General features: G+C 42.4%; 2 protein-coding genes across 4 annotated transcripts in view; one reads left to right on the top strand and one right to left on the bottom strand.

The window, feature by feature from the left end:
• Window positions 1–452: 452 nt before the first annotated feature.
• DCTN5 (dynactin subunit 5) lies at window positions 453–12592 on the bottom strand. Its single transcript, XM_075179376.1, has 6 exons — window positions 12485–12592; window positions 9452–9520; window positions 7199–7317; window positions 4419–4530; window positions 2474–2576; window positions 453–868 (listed from the first exon to the last, which is right to left on the bottom strand). The coding sequence occupies exons 1-6, from the start codon at window positions 12530–12532 to the stop codon at window positions 771–773; spliced, it is 549 nt and encodes a 182-aa protein (XP_075035477.1). The 5' UTR covers window positions 12533–12592; the 3' UTR covers window positions 453–770.
• The window catches only part of PALB2 (partner and localizer of BRCA2), an 18510-nt gene continuing 14001 nt past the window's right edge, over window positions 12547–17055 (top strand). Inside the window, exons 1-5 of one of the 3 annotated variants that reach the window (XM_075179373.1) lie at window positions 12547–12623; window positions 13588–13641; window positions 13726–13785; window positions 14523–14634; window positions 14992–16446. In XM_075179373.1, coding sequence (XP_075035474.1) covers window positions 13594–13641; window positions 13726–13785; window positions 14523–14634; window positions 14992–16446 — 1675 coding nt within the window. In that variant the 5' untranslated portion in view covers window positions 12547–12623; window positions 13588–13593. The other 2 variants (XM_075179374.1, XM_075179375.1) reach the window with 2 other exon arrangements.

Below are 17055 nucleotides of genomic sequence, written 5' to 3'. Positions count from 1 at the left end.
GGAGGTAAAGTACAAAGTGTGGCAAACGGCAGAGCCTAGAGGTTGAAATGGGTCAATACTTTATCGGAGCAATCAAAATCCTTATATAGATTACCAAAAATGGTATAATAAATTCTAGTTATAGTGTATACCTCCTGTTAACAAGCCTTTGTAAATTTTCTGGCATGGCTATGTACTAATTATAGATGAAGTGGTTTCCCAAACTTCTGCATGTTGTGATTCACCGTCTAGGAGGCCCACACAATGAACGTGCACAAGGGCCTGATGTGGTTTTGCCTAATGTTTGGCAACCGGTGGCTGGCCTAGTATAATGCATTGCAGTTTTCACAACACCTAGAGAGCCACAGGTTGCCCAGACCTGGTTCATCATACTTATAGAAAAAGTAATATAATAACACACATACATCCACTTCAAGCAGCTTAGACTTATAAACACAACACGAACAAACAGCCAGGGGTAAAGCAAATATTTATTTTCCTGACAAGTGCTAATCTACTGCAATGCAGGATCGGTGAAGCATTGCAAACCGGAGGCTTCAAGGACTGGACTCTGACGGAACGTTGTGACAATATTGTACTTTGTGATGTGGCTCTCAACCGGAATCACATATAGCAGGAACACTGCCATGGAGCGAGGAGGATATAGAGGAGACGTTAATAAATACATAGTGTTATAGGGGAACTGTGGAATGCAGGACATGTTAATATATACATATACAAAATAATAATAAAAAAAAAACCAGCTCAAGGGGAGGGGCTGAAGTCCCCATTTAAATCTGCGTCAGGGGTAGGAACTTCTGGTAGTAACTCTTTGTGACGTCAATCATGAGTTCCTGTGTGCATTCTGGGAGCTCTCCAGAGAACAGCCCTAAGGGATTATATACAAGAGATCAGACACAAAACACAAAGTAAAGTCACAACTAAATGTATTTACTATTAAGGGGCACATATACCTAAGCTGTGATTTTATAATGTGCAGAGACTGCATACAAGCGAAGGTGGTTATACCAAGGAATGTGGATTGGGGGGCGATGAGGATCTGATATATCTCTGCAAAAGTAAAAAGTAAATGTGGTCCTAGTCTAAGTCCCTGAAAAGAATTGTGTTGTCCAGCACTGAGACAACTGAACCAAAATCACACTGCAAAACCACAGTTGCATCCCAGGGAGAGCACAATGTCACTGTAACAGACATGGCTGTGGACGTAGCCCTCCCCCTAACTCCACTACACCTATCACAGCATACACCCCTGGTCCTCCCCCTACACCTATCACAGCATACACCCCTGGTCCTCCCCCTAGCTCCACCTACACCAATCATAGTATACACGCCTGGTCCTCCCCCTAGCTCCACCTACACCAATCACAACATACACCCCTGGTCCTCCCCCTACACCAATCACAACATACACCCTTGGTCCTCCCCCTAGCTCCACCTACACCAATTACAACATACACCCCTGGTCCTCCCCCTAGCTCCACCTACACCAATCACAACATACACCCCTGGCCCTCCCCCTAGCTCCATCTACACCTATCATTGTATACACCCCTGGTCCTCCCCCTAGCTCCACCTACACCAATCACAGCATACACCCCTGGTCCTCCCCCTAGCTCCACCTACACCAATCACAGCATACACCCCTGGTCCTCCCCCTAGCTCCACCTACACCAATCACAGCATACACCCTTGGTCCTCCCCCTACACGAATCACAATACACCCCTGGTCCTCCCTCTAGCTCCACCTACACGAATCTCAGCATACACCCCTGGTCCTCCCCCTAGCTCCACCTACACCAATTACAGCATACACCCCTGGTCCTCCCCCTAGCTCCACCTACACCAATCACAGCATACACCCCTGGTCCTCCCTCTAGCTCCACCTACACCAATCACAGCTGCATCTTTTCCATTAAACATTCTCCACCCTCCGGTGATTAGAAATGCCCGACAGGCACCTGCTCCAGCTTCCACCAATATGTTCTCTGAGTAATTACAACACTAACATGCTGCAAGTAGCACTTTAATCACAGAGCACGTCATCAAAATAGATGACAGCAGCTGCCTCTCAGACGCTCCATCATTCAGTCAATTAATCTTTTCATAAGATTGGGGAGGAAAAAGTTAAAACTTTAGGGGCTCCTCTAAAAGGGATGAACTCTAGCTAACGAACCCTGCGTTGTAACTATAAGGGAGTAAGGGGGGTGCAATCCAGTAACCCCCAGGTTGTGATTAAAGGGGGGGGGGGGAGGGGGTCATTCTATCCAATGTGGCTGCAAGGGGTTTCTGTGCAACGTGGCCGGTCACTAATGGAGGCTATGCATGAGAATTACCTGTACATATGCTCAGCAATGGGGTTTGTGCAATGTAGCACCAGGCTAATAAACATACTGGTCAGTGACCGGGGACTTTTGGTAGTAATACGGCGATGATATAAGTAGGAGTCCTCCTTCCGCTAACTAACTGGACTCACCAGGGCAACCGGAAAAAACGGTGAAGGGCGGGACCACAGTTTCAGGGGGCAAAACAGTGTTGTCCAAAATCTTACAACAATCCTTTAAGACGCACCTCCGACCCTATAACAAGAGATAATGAAAAATTATAGCAACTAAAAGAAGAAATAAAGGATCACTAAACACCCAAAAATTTTATTTTCATCTAGGAACCATGAAGGTAACATCCTGACTTTCCTCTGCAGCTGTTATACAATATTGCCCCCTCTGCTATCAATAGCTGAAGCCCCTCCCACATCGTTAAGACACTGTGGTGGATGATTTGCTGTGACATCACTGGCCCCGCCCCTGTACATATATTAGAGATGCTCAGGCTCGGTTTTCCAAAAACCAAGCCCCCTGGAACATCGCCAATCCAAGTACTGAGCGTCCCGTTTCCTCGGATCTGAATCGAGGCAAAATGGCATTGTCACGTTGTCAAATCTCACGGGTTTTGGATTCCATAAGTACCTCCCTCCCCAGGAGATCCAGCGCCATTGCTCACACAGAAACAGGAGGGGTAGCAGTGTTCTTGTCACTCTCCAGTCACATTGCTCAGTGTCACTGCTCACACAGAAACAGGAGGGGAAGCAGTGTTCTTGTCACTCTCCAGTCACATTGCTCAGTGTCACTGCTCACACAGAAACAGGAGGGGTAGCAGTGTTCTTGTCACTCTCCAGTCACATTGCTCAGTGTCACTGCTCACACAGAAACAGGAGGGGTAGCAGTGTTCTTGTCACTCTCCAGTCACATTGCTCAATGCCATTTCTCACACAGAAACAGGAGGGGTAGCAGTGTTCTTGTCACTCTCCAGTCACATTGCTCAGTGTCACTGCTCACACAGAAACAGGAGGGGTAGCAGTGTTCTTGTCACTCTCCAGTCACATTGCTCAATGCCATTTCTCACACAGAAACAGGAGGGGAAGCAGTGTTCTTATCACTCTCCAGTCACATTGCTCAATGCCATTTCTCACACAGAAACAGGAGGGGTAGCAGTGTTCTTATCACTCTCCAGTCACATTGCTCAATGCCATTTCTCACACAGAAACAGGAGGGGTAGCAGTGTTCTTGTCACTCTACAGTCACATTGCTCAGTGTCACTGCTCACACAGAAACCGGGGTAGCAGTGATCTTGTGACTATCCAGTCTCCAGTGACATTGCTCAATGCCATTTCTCATACAGAAACAGGAGGGGTAGCAGTGTTCTTGTCACTCTCCAGTCACATTGCTCAATGCTATTTCTCACACAGAAACAGGAGGGGTAGCAGTGTTCTTGTCACTCTCCAGTCACATTGCTCAGTGTCACTGCTCACACAGAAACCGGGGTAGCAGTGTTCTTGTCACTCTCCAGTCTCCAGTGACATAGCTCATACAGAAACATGAGGGGTAGCAGTGTTCTTGTCACTCGACAAAAATTGACTGGAAATGACTGGAAATTAACGTTACTGAGGTTAATAATAATGTAGGAACAAAAAAAGCCAAATTATGTGATTTTAGAATGTTTTAGCAATTAAAAAAACCAAAAACAAATACAGATCCAAAACAAAAACACGGGGGTCAGTGACCATCTTTAGTATACATCAACCAATCCACACAGTGCATTTTTGCAAGCAAGCCTGCCCGTCAGTTACCCTCTGCCTGTTTAGAGAAGCTCCTCCCTGATAACATGTCTGCCTGTAGCAGACAAGTGACATAGTGCATGGCGGACATATTTAGCTCTAAACACTCTAATTATTCCATGCATATTATTCAGGTCAGCAAAACACAGCTTGCGATATATATATATATAGCCTGTGATATATATGAACGTCAAACAGTGGCTTTACTTACTTTAAAGAGTTAAAGGAGTCTGGAATATATATGTTCACTACTAAACACAAATTACCAATATACAAGACCAGTTCATCCAGAACATGTCATACTTACGATAACGCAGTTCTTCCCTATGTGTACATACGATCCTATTTGTGCTGCGTTGACCACACAGTCTTCTTCTATAAAGACGTGGTCTCCGATATGTAAGGGGAAAAATGCCACTCTGTTAAAAGCAAGAGACAGACACGGAACCACATTAGCGGAACGGGGGACTGTTAAATTCAGTGGCACTCTGGATGTTGCTGAACTACATTTCCCATAATGCTTAGCTCCTTCATTCTCACAGTGGACACCCAGCACAGAATCATTTTAGCTCAGCTTGACAAGAGCTGAGCTAAAGATACACGTGGCGCCGGCCAATGCAGCTCCGTGGCTAGCGGCACGTGTATCTTCCCGTTGCAAATTAGCTCCCCTCTCTAATTATCTGGCACTGCTTTTCCCCGGACAAAAGGACTCCCTGTTTTAAAGAGCAAAATCGTTCTCTGTCCCTTAAATGGTTTTGTATGCGTGTTAATTAGAACTTGTGGAGAAGTGGCGGGGTCTCTCAATGACAGTGGGAAATTGGAGACCTCAATTACATAAACAGTACACGCTGAAAAGGCTGCAGCAGTGCCTGCAATTAAGGACAATTTAAGAGCACTAAGAATCATGTAATATGAATACAGGGACAGTACACTGAATAGGCAGCAAGCGACAATGGGTCACCAACTGATCTCGCCTATATGGAAACAAAACTAGGCATTTACTGCTGGTAATTAAAGAAATATTATTGGTGTGAACATAAAAGTTGTACTTCGCATTTATATTGGTTTTTTTATTATTATTTTATAAAGGAGGCAGATCAGCTGGGTGCTGGGATCAGTCTGCAGTTCGGTTGCACAGATGGGTGACCTTATTGAATGTGTTTGTTCAGCTCTTGGGCCTAATTAACGCTGTCGGCTGACTGCAGCAAGCATTGGTATATGGCGGGTGTTTGCCAGATTAACAGTGCCGATTCCCACCTGATTTTTGGGTGCACACAAGAAGTGACTGAGCAGCTTAATTAAAAGGGGGGTATTCAATTGGCCGCAAGTTTTTTTCCCCACAAAAACACATTAGTGCAAACATATTTGTACCAAAAACATACATAAATATATTTAATTAGTGATATATTTTTTTTTTTAATTTCATTTTTTTTTACAAGAAAATCAACTTTTACATGTTAGGCACTAGTGATAAACATAGTTTATCTTTTTTCCTCATTATTACATGATTTCAAACAGTTTTCAGACGTTTTTTATTTTTATCACACCCCAAAGAGGTGCGAGATAAAACAACATATTGGCCTGTTTAACGCACCGCGTTAAAAAACAATTGATTAGCTTTTAACGCGGCTGCCTCTCGCACACCCTATACTTTCAATAGACCTTCTACTGGAGCGCGAGAGGACCGTTTTAAAAACGTAGCGTTAAAAATGAAATTGAATCGTGGGTAACCAGCTCGAAAATGATAAAAAAACAGCGTTAAAATGACTTAACGCGGTCTTAAAAAAAAACTCGTGGTCAATTGAATACCCCCCAAAGCTTTTATAATCAACCAGCTTTTCTAACAGTATACCTCAAACTTACTGCACCGCAGGGACAAATCAGATTAGCTTTGGTCAGCCTAGTGCAAGTCAGATTTGTGTGAACTTTCCCCTTTCCATTGTCAAAAACGAAACGGAGGGTAGACAGATTTAAGCAATGCCCCTGTGCAAGTTGCCCTATGGTACATATCAGCGACACTTGTGAATCACTGCCCTGCAAAGTGGCAGGAGCTCGTGTCAGCAGTTTCAACACTTGTTAAAATAGATATCAAGAGATCACTATGAAAAAGGCTTTAACAATACTCACTTGTTGTTAGCAAACACAGGGCTGACCATTAACGCTGCGTTATCTCAAAGTACAGCGAGTGCTGTTACAGTGTTTATCGTAGTAATGTAAAGATCATTATTTCACACAGCAGGACACTTGTACTGATGTGTACAAGGGAGTGCTTGATATGGGTTCTTAAAGCCTTCCAGTCTCCCACTTAACTACCTACCTTATCCTCTGCCTCTCCCCCTTCTTTCCCCTTCCCTGCCGCCGTCCCTCTACTCTCCCTCTCTCCCCTGTGTTTCTCCGTCTGTCCACCCCTCCCCTTAGATTGTACGCTCCTCTGAGCAGGGCCATCTCTCCTCCTGTTTCCACCACTTCTAACTCTGCTCTCCAGCTACTTTGCCCTCCTCCTCGAGGGCCCTCCTCCCCCCTCTGGGGGTCTCCCTGTCTTCCGCACCCTCCTTTTGGGCCCCGTCATTTGCGGATACTCCCCCCGCCCTCACTAGCTGTGCATTGAGCTTACTGAGTTACTGTGCTTTATGTTTACCTTGTATTGTAATTCGTTTTTGTCCCTGTACGGCGCCACGGACACCTTGTGGCGCCCTATAAATAAAAATTAATAATAATAATAATAATAATAATAATAATGGGTTAAATTACATTATTATTAGAGGAACTTAAGCCGAAAATAGATTTTAATATGTTTTAGAAGAGAAAGAGCAATTTTGTTACTATAAATACCTGTATAAAATGCTAACATTTATTAAACATGCGGATTTCATTCCACTCCAAATAAACCTTCTTAAAGTCTTAAACTACAGCTACGTAACTATATCAAATGTAAAACCACCCCAACCATACAACCTGTATTACAGGACACTACTGTACATTAAAACTTAACTGTGTTCTATAATAGTGTGATAAAATATACATAAAACATACAAAGTAACAAAAACATAAAAGACGACCATAGAGCAGGGCTTATATGTTCCTCACCCTTTGCTGAATTTCTTAAACGGCGGCCTAATGACGCTTCGGCTTTTGATGACGCAGTGTCTCCCCACTCGGACGTTCGCCAGGTCTCCCCTGATAATGCAGTCGTTCATGACTATTGTCTGCAAGAGAGGAATACAGAGTGGGGAGTGGATCATTTCGTACTACAGCACTCGTGACTATTCAATTAACTGACCAATCGGTATTGAGGATCTATGGTGCGTTACAGCCGTGGGGGGGGGAGGGGCGGAACGTGACGGAATACAGGATCAGGGCTAAGGAAGTGATCTTATTTTTTCTTACCCAGCTCCACCCAAAACTACCTGTTTAGTTTTGGGTGGATTCCCCCTGTAATACATATAAACTGTAAACTACCAGTATGTTGGCAAAACAACCTTTGATAATTTATTGGTAGAGAATGACTAAATGTTACTTCATTGTGACAGAGTGACCACACTATCTTATGTCGTGCTGTACAACCAATCATTAGAGGTTACTTAGTGCCCTAATATCAACAACATGAAACTGATTTACTTACAGGGACTCTAACCCTGTATGTAGTCTATTTGTCCTATTTTTCTAATTTAAATATGAATGGATTATTTTATAAAGATATTCTTGCTATAGGAATTATCCTTGTTTCTATGATGGTGCTGGTACGCCTGCTTGCAGAGCTCCCCAATTAGTACAGTTCCATTGTTTGCTTTTTCTTCCCCCAGAATTCCCTTCTGTCAAACTAATTGAAGTGCAATAAATCCCTCACAACATGACAGCTTGGTGTCTACGTGACACCATTAGGGCAGGGCATGACGTTGGGGAGCGCGGCAGGAAGTGTGACAGAGCAGACGGATGAGGCAGCAGAGTTTGCTCATAGCCTGCATACAGGGATAGCATAAACCAATGTCTGGCATGTACATAGTCCTGTGTTTTGTACAATAAAGTAAACTCAAATTTTGAGATTAGTGTCCCTTTAAATATACTTTACACCCTGCTGGTTCTAATTTATAAACCTAGCACCTAGGATAACGGAGTACAAGGGATAAGTAGGAGATAAAAGGCTGAATTTTGTTCATTACACATTAATTATATAACATCCATTAAAGCTTCTTTTTTTTAAGAAAAAAAACATGATTTCTAAATATATGTGTGAAAGTCAGGTTTATATAATTAAGTGCCAATTATTACTGCATTAATTTTGGGGTATTTAAGGGAGGTGCGGGCACAAATCAGTGAGGTTTTACACCCCAAACATCTCATATTACACCAGGCTATGACAGGACTGATTGGGCAGCACGGTGGCTAAGTGATTAGCACTTCTGCCTTACGGCAATGAGGTCATGAGTTCAATTCCCAACCATGGCCTTATATGTGTGTGTTTCCTCCGGGTGCTCCGGTTTCCTCCCACACTCCCAAAAAAACAAAAAAAAACAAAACATACTGGGAGGATAATTGGCTGCTAACAAATTGACCCTAGTCTCTGTGTGTGTGTGTTAGGCAATTTAGTCTGTAAGCCCCAATGGGGCAGGGACTGATGTGAGTGAGTTCTCTGTACAGCGCTGCAGAATTAGTGGCGCTATATAAATAAATGGTGATGATGATGACTATGGAATTGTCACCTAGGCATTAGCTTCCTCTGTAACCTCAATTTACATTATCTCTCTATATTACACACCTGTGTGAAAGGACAAGGCAACATTAATGAAATTTTAGGTCTAATTATTTATATATCTATATTATATCATGCAATGACCATCATAGATACACAGTGGTTAGCATTGCTGCCTCACAGCGCTGGGGTCATGGGTTCAATTTCCATCAGGGCCCTATATGTGTGGAGTTAGTATGTTCTCCCCGTGTTTGCGTGGGTTCTGCTTCTGTCCCACACTCAAAAAATATACTGGTAGGTTAACTGACTTAATCAGGTACTTCAGATTGGCATAAAAGCTGTTTTACTAACACTGAAAATCTCTCTATAATTGCAACAACAGCGCCACCATACACACAGGTCAGGAAATGAATTGCAGTTTTACTTTTCAAATAAGAAAAAGGAATTTTTTTTGCTATAGAAACCTTTCTACAGAACATCTCTGCCTCAGTAAAGCAGCTTTGTTGTACTTTGTAATCCCAGAAGCTTACAAAATACTTTATTATCATAAGTAATATTTTTCTTTCAATAAAGCCATCTTAAACATTTTATTTCCAATCTCCATACTTACTTCATAGCTGTAGTAAAAATAGTGAGCGTGTGTTACTAACCTTCCCATTGAGCACAATGTTCTGGCTGCCACAGAGTACAGACTGCCGGCTCACTTTGTTCCCCGATGCCTGAGAATGAGAGCCAGAGAAGTTACGTCTGTGTGTCTCAAGCCACTGAGAGCTAGATGATAGGAAGAGAATGTGGGGGCAGATAGAACCACACGGACCTTAGTTATTTATAAAAACCTATTTGATCCTGGAGCTTTTATCTAGATTTCCAAGAATGTATAAACCTCCCCTACAGCATTAGCCTCTACTACCTCAGCTGAAAGGCTATGCCACCTATCTACTACCCTATTGGTAAAGTAATTATTCAAGTATTACAAGTGCTTTAATTCTAATACTCCTCCCCCCCTGTAGAATACAACCCTCCTGAACCTTTATAAAACTCTTGATATATTTGAAAGCTTCTATTATATCCCCTCTCTCCCTTCTCTGCTCCAAGCTATACATGTTTAGATCCTCAGGTCTTTCCTGATTAGTTTTTTGACGTAGAAGATGCCACATTTTAGTTGTCCTTCCCTGCACAATCTCTCATTATTTATGTCCTTCTAAAGATAAGGCCACCAGAACGGAGCACGGTATTCTAGGTGTGGTCTCCTTAATCATCTATATAATGCCATCACCACCTCTCTTTCTGCTACTAATTCCTTTATCATCTTTTTACCCAACTGACCGGCCCCAGTGAAGCCAGAACAGGTCAGAATCCTCGGCCTGTGCCCTGGATGGCCGGATCTCATCCAATATGGCCACCTAAGTAAGTGGCCACATTAGACACTAATCCGATAGGTGGTCGCTCAGGTCAAAGACGTAGGATCAGTCTGTGTGTGGCAACCATTAACCTATTCACTTTCCATTTACAATGATAATTATTAATTATTATTATTCATTTTTATTTATAGGGCGCCACTAGGTGTCCGTAGCGTCGTACAGGGACAAACAAAGTTACAATACAAGGGGAGACAGTACAGTAAACAATAAGCACAGTAACTCGGTGAGCTCAAAACACAGCTAGAGGGGCGAGGGGAAGGTCCTGCATACGGCTGAGCCCGAGAGGGAGGGCCCGGATGACAGGGAAACCCCCAGAGGGGAGAGGAAGGAGCGAGAGGGGACGGGGGGGAAGAGGGTCCTCGAGGAGGAGGGCTAGGTAGCTGGAGAGCCGAGTTAAGAGTGGTGAAGGACAGGAGGAGAGATGACCCTGCTCAGAGGAGCGTACAATCTAATGGGGTGGGGTAGACAGACAGAGAGACACGGGGGAGAGAGGGAGAAATAAGGATAAGGGAAGGGTGATGAAGGGGAAGAGGTAGAAGAAAAGGTAGGAAATTAAGTGGGAGACTGGAAGGCTTTAAGAAAAAGGTGGGTTTTTAATGCCCGTTTGAAACTGGACAGATTAGGGGAAGTTCTGATGGAGGGAGGGAGCTTGTTCCAGTGGAGGGGGGCAGCGCGGGCGAAGTCTTGGATACGCGCATGGGAGGAGGTGATCAGGGGGGAAGAGAGGCGACGGTCATTGGCAGAACGGAGAGGGCGGGATGGAGCATGAATAGAGAGGAGGGTTCTCTAATATAGGTTAATCACTGGCCTTCCCTGTTACTTTGTCATACTGTCTGCCTGCCTGTCACCCCTGCCAAGGTATTTTGTATCCCCTGTAATTAGCCTATTTTAACTCGTTTGGACTCATTCAGTATCAGTATTTCTTCTGTGCATAACCCACACAAATCACATCTTGTATTTGTTTCAGAAAATACCCAGACAACCTACAGCAAACAAAGCGACAATTACATTGGTAACCCAAGTCTGTAATGACCAGTAGTTTCCAAAAGGTGGCGCAATAGAGGAATATTTTTTATGTATTTACTAAATGGAAGTTGCACAAACAATTGAAAACAAGGGGTGGTAATTTTTCTGAATAGCTGCTGGTCTCTGGACAAAAATAATACAACCACTTGCATCAGTTGACTTGGGGTCCAATATAGATAGATATTATATGTATATAGGTGACATACAGTGAGATGGTGTAGATGTGGAATATAGATGAATATATATTATATGTATATAGGTGACATACAGTGAGATGGTGTAGATGTGGAATATAGATGAATATATATTATATGTATATAGGTGACATACAGTGAGATGGTGTAGATGTGGAATATAGATGAATATATATTATATGTATATAGGTGATATACAGTGAGATGGTGTATATGTGGAATATAGATGAATATATATTATATGTATATAGGTGATATACAGTGAGATGGTGTATATGTGGAATATAGATGAATATATATTATATGTATACAGGTGATATACAGTGAGATGGTGTAGATGTGGAATATAGATGAATATATATTATATGTATATAGGTGATATACAGTGAGATGGTGTAGATGTGGAATATAGATGAATATATATTATATGTATATAGGTGATATACAGTGAGATGGTGTATATGTGGAATATAGATGAATATATATTATATGTATATAGGTGATATACAGTGAGATGGTGTAGATGTGGAATATAGATGAATATATATTATATGTATATAGGTGATATACAGTGAGATGGTGTATATGTGGAATATAGATGAATATATACTATATGTATATAGGTGACATACAGTGAGATGGTGTATATGTGGAATATAGATGAATATATACTATATGTATATAGGTGACATACAGTGAGATAGTGAAGGTGTGGAATATAGATGAATATATATTATATGTATATAGGTGACATACAGTGAGATAGTGAAGGTGTGGAGTATAAAGATATATAAATGAATATATAATATATGTATAGGGACATACAGAGAGATGGTGAAGGTGTGGAATACATACATACAACATACATTCTGCATGAGACAGACAGACATACATGGTGCATTAGACAGACACACACATAATGCATTAGATAGATAGACATATACATATATACATATATATATATATATATATATATATATATATATATATATATATATATACATACATGTCACCTATATACAGTGTACAGCTGATCACTCACAGTCTCTATATACTCGGACTTGTTATACAGCAGCTCACTCAGCTCCATGGCTCCTTCGGTGTGACGTCACTTCCGGCTACCGGAGTCATGTGACCGCTGTCACTCCGGGAGGAGGATGTGACCCACGTGTGTGCCCGCTGTATGTACTGTACTTACTGTGTAACACCGGCTGACGTGGCTGCATGCAGTGTGTGATCTGTGGATAATGTCAGCATTATCCAGCACGGACACGACTCCCTTGCAGTAAATAGAGTCATTCTTCGCTTTTCCAACTTTTGGGAGTTGGGTAAAGCCCCAGCAGCCCTGCTGTGTGTTTATTGCTGGGGCTTGTAGTTCCACAGCTACCTTATAGATTGCAGATGTCCCTAATTTGCAGAGACTGTCCCAGGATTTAATGAGTTGTCAGTGTTTAGTACAATATAGATTATCTTGTTATGTATGCTGGATGCAACAGTTTATTGTTATATAAAATAAGGTGTATTGAAGAGGATGATATAAAATGCAGTAAAGTCAGTTCTTGTCAATTGACAAATCAAGCTGGGGGTGTATTTACCTAATCTGCCCTGTGTAAGCCTACTATGATACATATGTCATAAGTTGTCACAGGACAGCCTATGGTATCATACACCCACACAGGACACTGTAAGGCGTGAGGAAGATGCACAGTTTACACTACTTATGTGCATTAGTCAATCGCTTTCTTGGCACCCCAAGTATTTACACCTCCATAAGCCATTACTTCTGATTCAATTCAACATGGCAAATACATTTGCAAAACATTATTTAATTCATAATTACGGCTTACTTATGTTAATGGTATTTGGCTAACAGCCTTATTTATGTAGCTCATGTTACACATAGGAGGAAGATTCAGTTTGACGCAATGTGTCCACGGAGACACACCGCCTTGATGTCCTCACTCAAATCTCCGCTTGTTTTGCATCGTGTCCTATAGAGGTGCACAGAAAAATGAGCGAAGATTCCTTACTGCAGTAGGTGGCAATATATGCATTCGAATATTGAGGCGATGTTCAGCGGTACCTCACGCTGAATTGAATCTGCCCCATAATATAGGTTTTCATTTCCTTTTCCCCTGCATTTAGTGAATTATGGAAAGTTTGCAGGAGAAAAATCTCACCTTGGACGAAAAAGCAAAGGTAACCAACCACATATTATGTTGTATTATGTATTCGTTATCATTACATCTTAATTAACATTCTATTTTTTTTCATATTTTTAAGCTGAAAGAAAGGCTTGCCTTGCTGAAAAAAGAATATAAGAGAACAGTTAACCGTTTACAGGTAAATACTTATCATCATCATCACCATTTATTTATATAGCGCCACTCAGGGCCGTAACTATGGCTGTGCGATAGGGGCGACTGCCCAGGGCGCAACGCTGAAGGGGGGGTGCAATTTAGGAATGTTTTGGGTTCATTTGGCTAAAATTGAGGGCTAGGGGGGCGGCATTTGTCTTTCTCGCCCCAGGTGCTAGAATTCTAAGTTACGACTCTGGCGCCACTAATTCCGCAGCGCTGTACAGAGAACTCACTCACATCAGTCCCTGCCCTATTGGAGCTTACAGTCTAAATTCCCTAATACACACATACACACACACACATAGACTAGGGTCAATTTTGTTAGTAGCCAATTAACCTACCAGTATGTTTTTGGAGTGTGGGAGGAAACAGAAGCACCCAGATGAAACATGGGGAGAACATACAAACTACTCACAGATAAGGCCACGGTCGGAATTGAACTTATGATCCCAGTGCTGTAAGGCAGAATTGCTAACCACTTAGCCACCGTGCTGCCTGCATCAATATATGCAGGTAACAGCTGGCTAAGGTATACTATAAAACATCACACAATTTCTTGAGACTACATTGACTAAATTGATTTGTGAATTTTTTCCATATCTTTAACTTTTAGTAAAATGAAATATGTTGTATTTTTATTTATGTAAGATTGCATTGTATAAACTAATAATATATGTGAATATGAAAATGGGAAACCGTTTTAATAATCTACTTTAACAGAGATCGCAGAGAGCTGAGAGGGTGAAGTCGCATGTCAAGAAAACTATTGAGGAGCAGAATCGTTTGCTGAGCCAAGAATGTGCTATAACGGGCAGTGCCCTTGTTTCCACAGGTCAGTGACCTCCACTGTTAGTGAATGACTGGCATCTGGGGGTTAGCGGAATAAAAAAGTAATTAGGGTCCTCATACAATTACTAAGTCACTATGAATTCAAGGTCCAGAATGAGAGATTTTGTCGAATAAAAATCTCTTGCTGTCTGTGGTGATTCGACTCTAAATGAGCTGAAGCTGAAGTCAGAACAGAATCTTATTACTTCATTTGGAACCCAGTGCTGTTATATAGCTTTGTCTGTCTTGTGCTTTTTTTTTTTTTTTTTTATAAATGTGTTTATTTATTTGTGTATCTTTTATTAGTGACTTTTATAATCCTTAAAATGTATTTGTTTGTTATTTGTTTATTGTTTCATAGGTCTTGTAACCTACACCATCAATGCTTCAGGAGATGTCGGGGAGTCACAAGAAAGTGTTTCAACCCTGGTAGTAGACAAGGACAGAAAGCCATGTGTCACCTTTAACTTGGAGCCTGAAGTTCACCATGCCGACAGTAGGTCTCCTGCCTGTTCTGGTGGTGAAAGTAGCGGACGGGAAGCGGAGGCAGCGAGCAGGGCGGAGGGAAACGGGACACACATTCCAAAGCAGAGAACGAGAAGCCGGCTGAGTTTAAGTAGGTCTTTAAAGAGAGTCTGTCGTTCAGCGTCACCGTCCTTAAATGTCATTCAGCAAGACCGTATTATTAATGTCCCAGAAGGACAACAAGTTAATACGGTTGCTGAAAGTCCATCTGAGTCACCGGTGTTTAAGAGGTGCCTTAAAGAAAACGTTACCGTAGAGGAAGATGCTACTATCAGTTTTTGTTCAGAACGTTTAAAAGCTGCTGACCTCTCTCCTGAGATTGGGGGGAGTCCTGGTGTTAGAACATCTCTAGTAAATGCAACAGACCGTTCTCCATGTGATCGCATGCATAACGACGACACTACGACTGAAGAACCTACACACAGTAATATAGATAATATATCTAATAGACTGGGAACAAAAGAAGAGCAACCGTTATGTGTAACAAAATTTCCTGTGGTGAGGGCTCATGATAGGACATGTAATGCCACTGAAACCGCGTCTATTTCTCAAAACAATCCTCTTCTCCGTTCTGAAAACCAGACTCTGACCAACGCCGAGGACCATGGAGAGCGCTCTTTGACGGTAGAAGAACGTAACCCACTTAACTCCTGCACTCTGGTGGAGGGGCTGCTATTCCCTGTGGAATATTACGTTAGGACGACACGCCGCATGACTAGCTGCCAGAGAAAAGTGGATCTCGATGCTGTGATCAACAGCCACCTCGGCTTGGCCAGGAAAGGGACAAGGGGTAGACAGTGGCAGAGAAGCACCTCTTTATCGCCACGTCTCAAGGATGATGGCAATCCGAGCACTCTCAATCACTCGACTGTAAATACCAGCGCTGGTGAGGTAACGCGATCCAAGCGAGGAAAGGGGCGAAAGTCATGCCCTGCAGTGATGTTTTCTTCTGGTTTGAAGGACATATCCGTCCAACTAGAATTTGGCTCTGATGCCAGCCTGATGTTGAGCGGCTTTCAAAGCGAAAAAGAAAACCGGGAGGAGAAAGCACCTAGCAAGAAACCAAACAATGAAGAGAATTGTCTTACCAATATCACAGAACATTCACAAGTCAAAGAAGTGTTGAAGACCAGGGAGAGTCTTGTGTCATTGCCATCTGAAAGGAAAGTGTACAGTTTAAGACCCCGGGATGCTGGCAGCCATTGTTTACATACATTGACTAACGACTCTGAAGATTTTGAGAGTAACCCGTACATCCTCAGGACCTCAAAGGATACCAAAGAACTTGCAGGTATGTAAAATGACACTGAATGCTTTTTATGTGTAAATTAATAGCTAGGTGGCCTCATTTTGTGAGAGGGTAAAAAATAGATAGCATTTGCTTACTACAGTGGGGAATAGCTGTTGTGACATGGGCGTGGATAGATGCATAGAACTTCTTGGAGCCATCCTCTCAACACACACTGGAGACAGGCATTTTTTGGGGTAAACCAATGTTCATTAACTCTCATGGCTAAGTGGTTAGCACTTCTGCCTTACAGCACTGGGGTCATGAGTTCAATTCCCAACCATGGCCTTATCTGTGTGGAGTTTGTATGTTCTCCCCGTGTCTGCATGGGTTTCCTCCGGGTGCTCTGGTTTCCTCCCACACTCCAAAAACCTACTAGTAGGTTAATTGGCTGCTAACAAATTGACCCTAGTCTGTGTCTCTGTCTGTCTGTGTGTGTGTGTGTGTGTATGTTAGGGAATTTAGACTGTAAGCCCCAATGGGGCAGGGACTGATGTGAGTGAGTTCTCTGTACAGCGCTGCAGAATTAGTGGCACTATATAAATAAATGATAATAATAATAAAATCTATTCCCTAGATACCAGTGATGTTACTGTCTAAATTGATAGGCTA

This window comes from Mixophyes fleayi, chromosome 7 (genome assembly GCF_038048845.1).
Source record: "Mixophyes fleayi isolate aMixFle1 chromosome 7, aMixFle1.hap1, whole genome shotgun sequence".
NCBI classification, from domain to species: Eukaryota; Metazoa; Chordata; class Amphibia; order Anura; family Limnodynastidae; genus Mixophyes; species Mixophyes fleayi.
The sequence above is the reverse complement of the archived record's forward strand: the minus strand, read 5'-3'. Positions and strand labels throughout refer to the sequence as shown.

Bases quoted from the DNA above. Each gene is read 5' to 3' on its own strand.
- DCTN5 (XM_075179376.1), bottom strand. From the start codon at position 12,532: ATGGAGCTGAGTGAGCTGCTGTATAACAAGTCCGAGTATATAGAGACT. The intron at 7,318-9,451 runs GTTAGTAACACA...CCTCTCTTGCAG, and splicing joins ACATTGTGCTCAATGGGAAG to ACAATAGTCATGAACGACTG. The intron at 869-2,473 runs GTGAGTCCAGTT...ATAATCCCTTAG, and splicing joins CGTTTTTTCCGGTTGCCCTG to GGCTGTTCTCTGGAGAGCTC.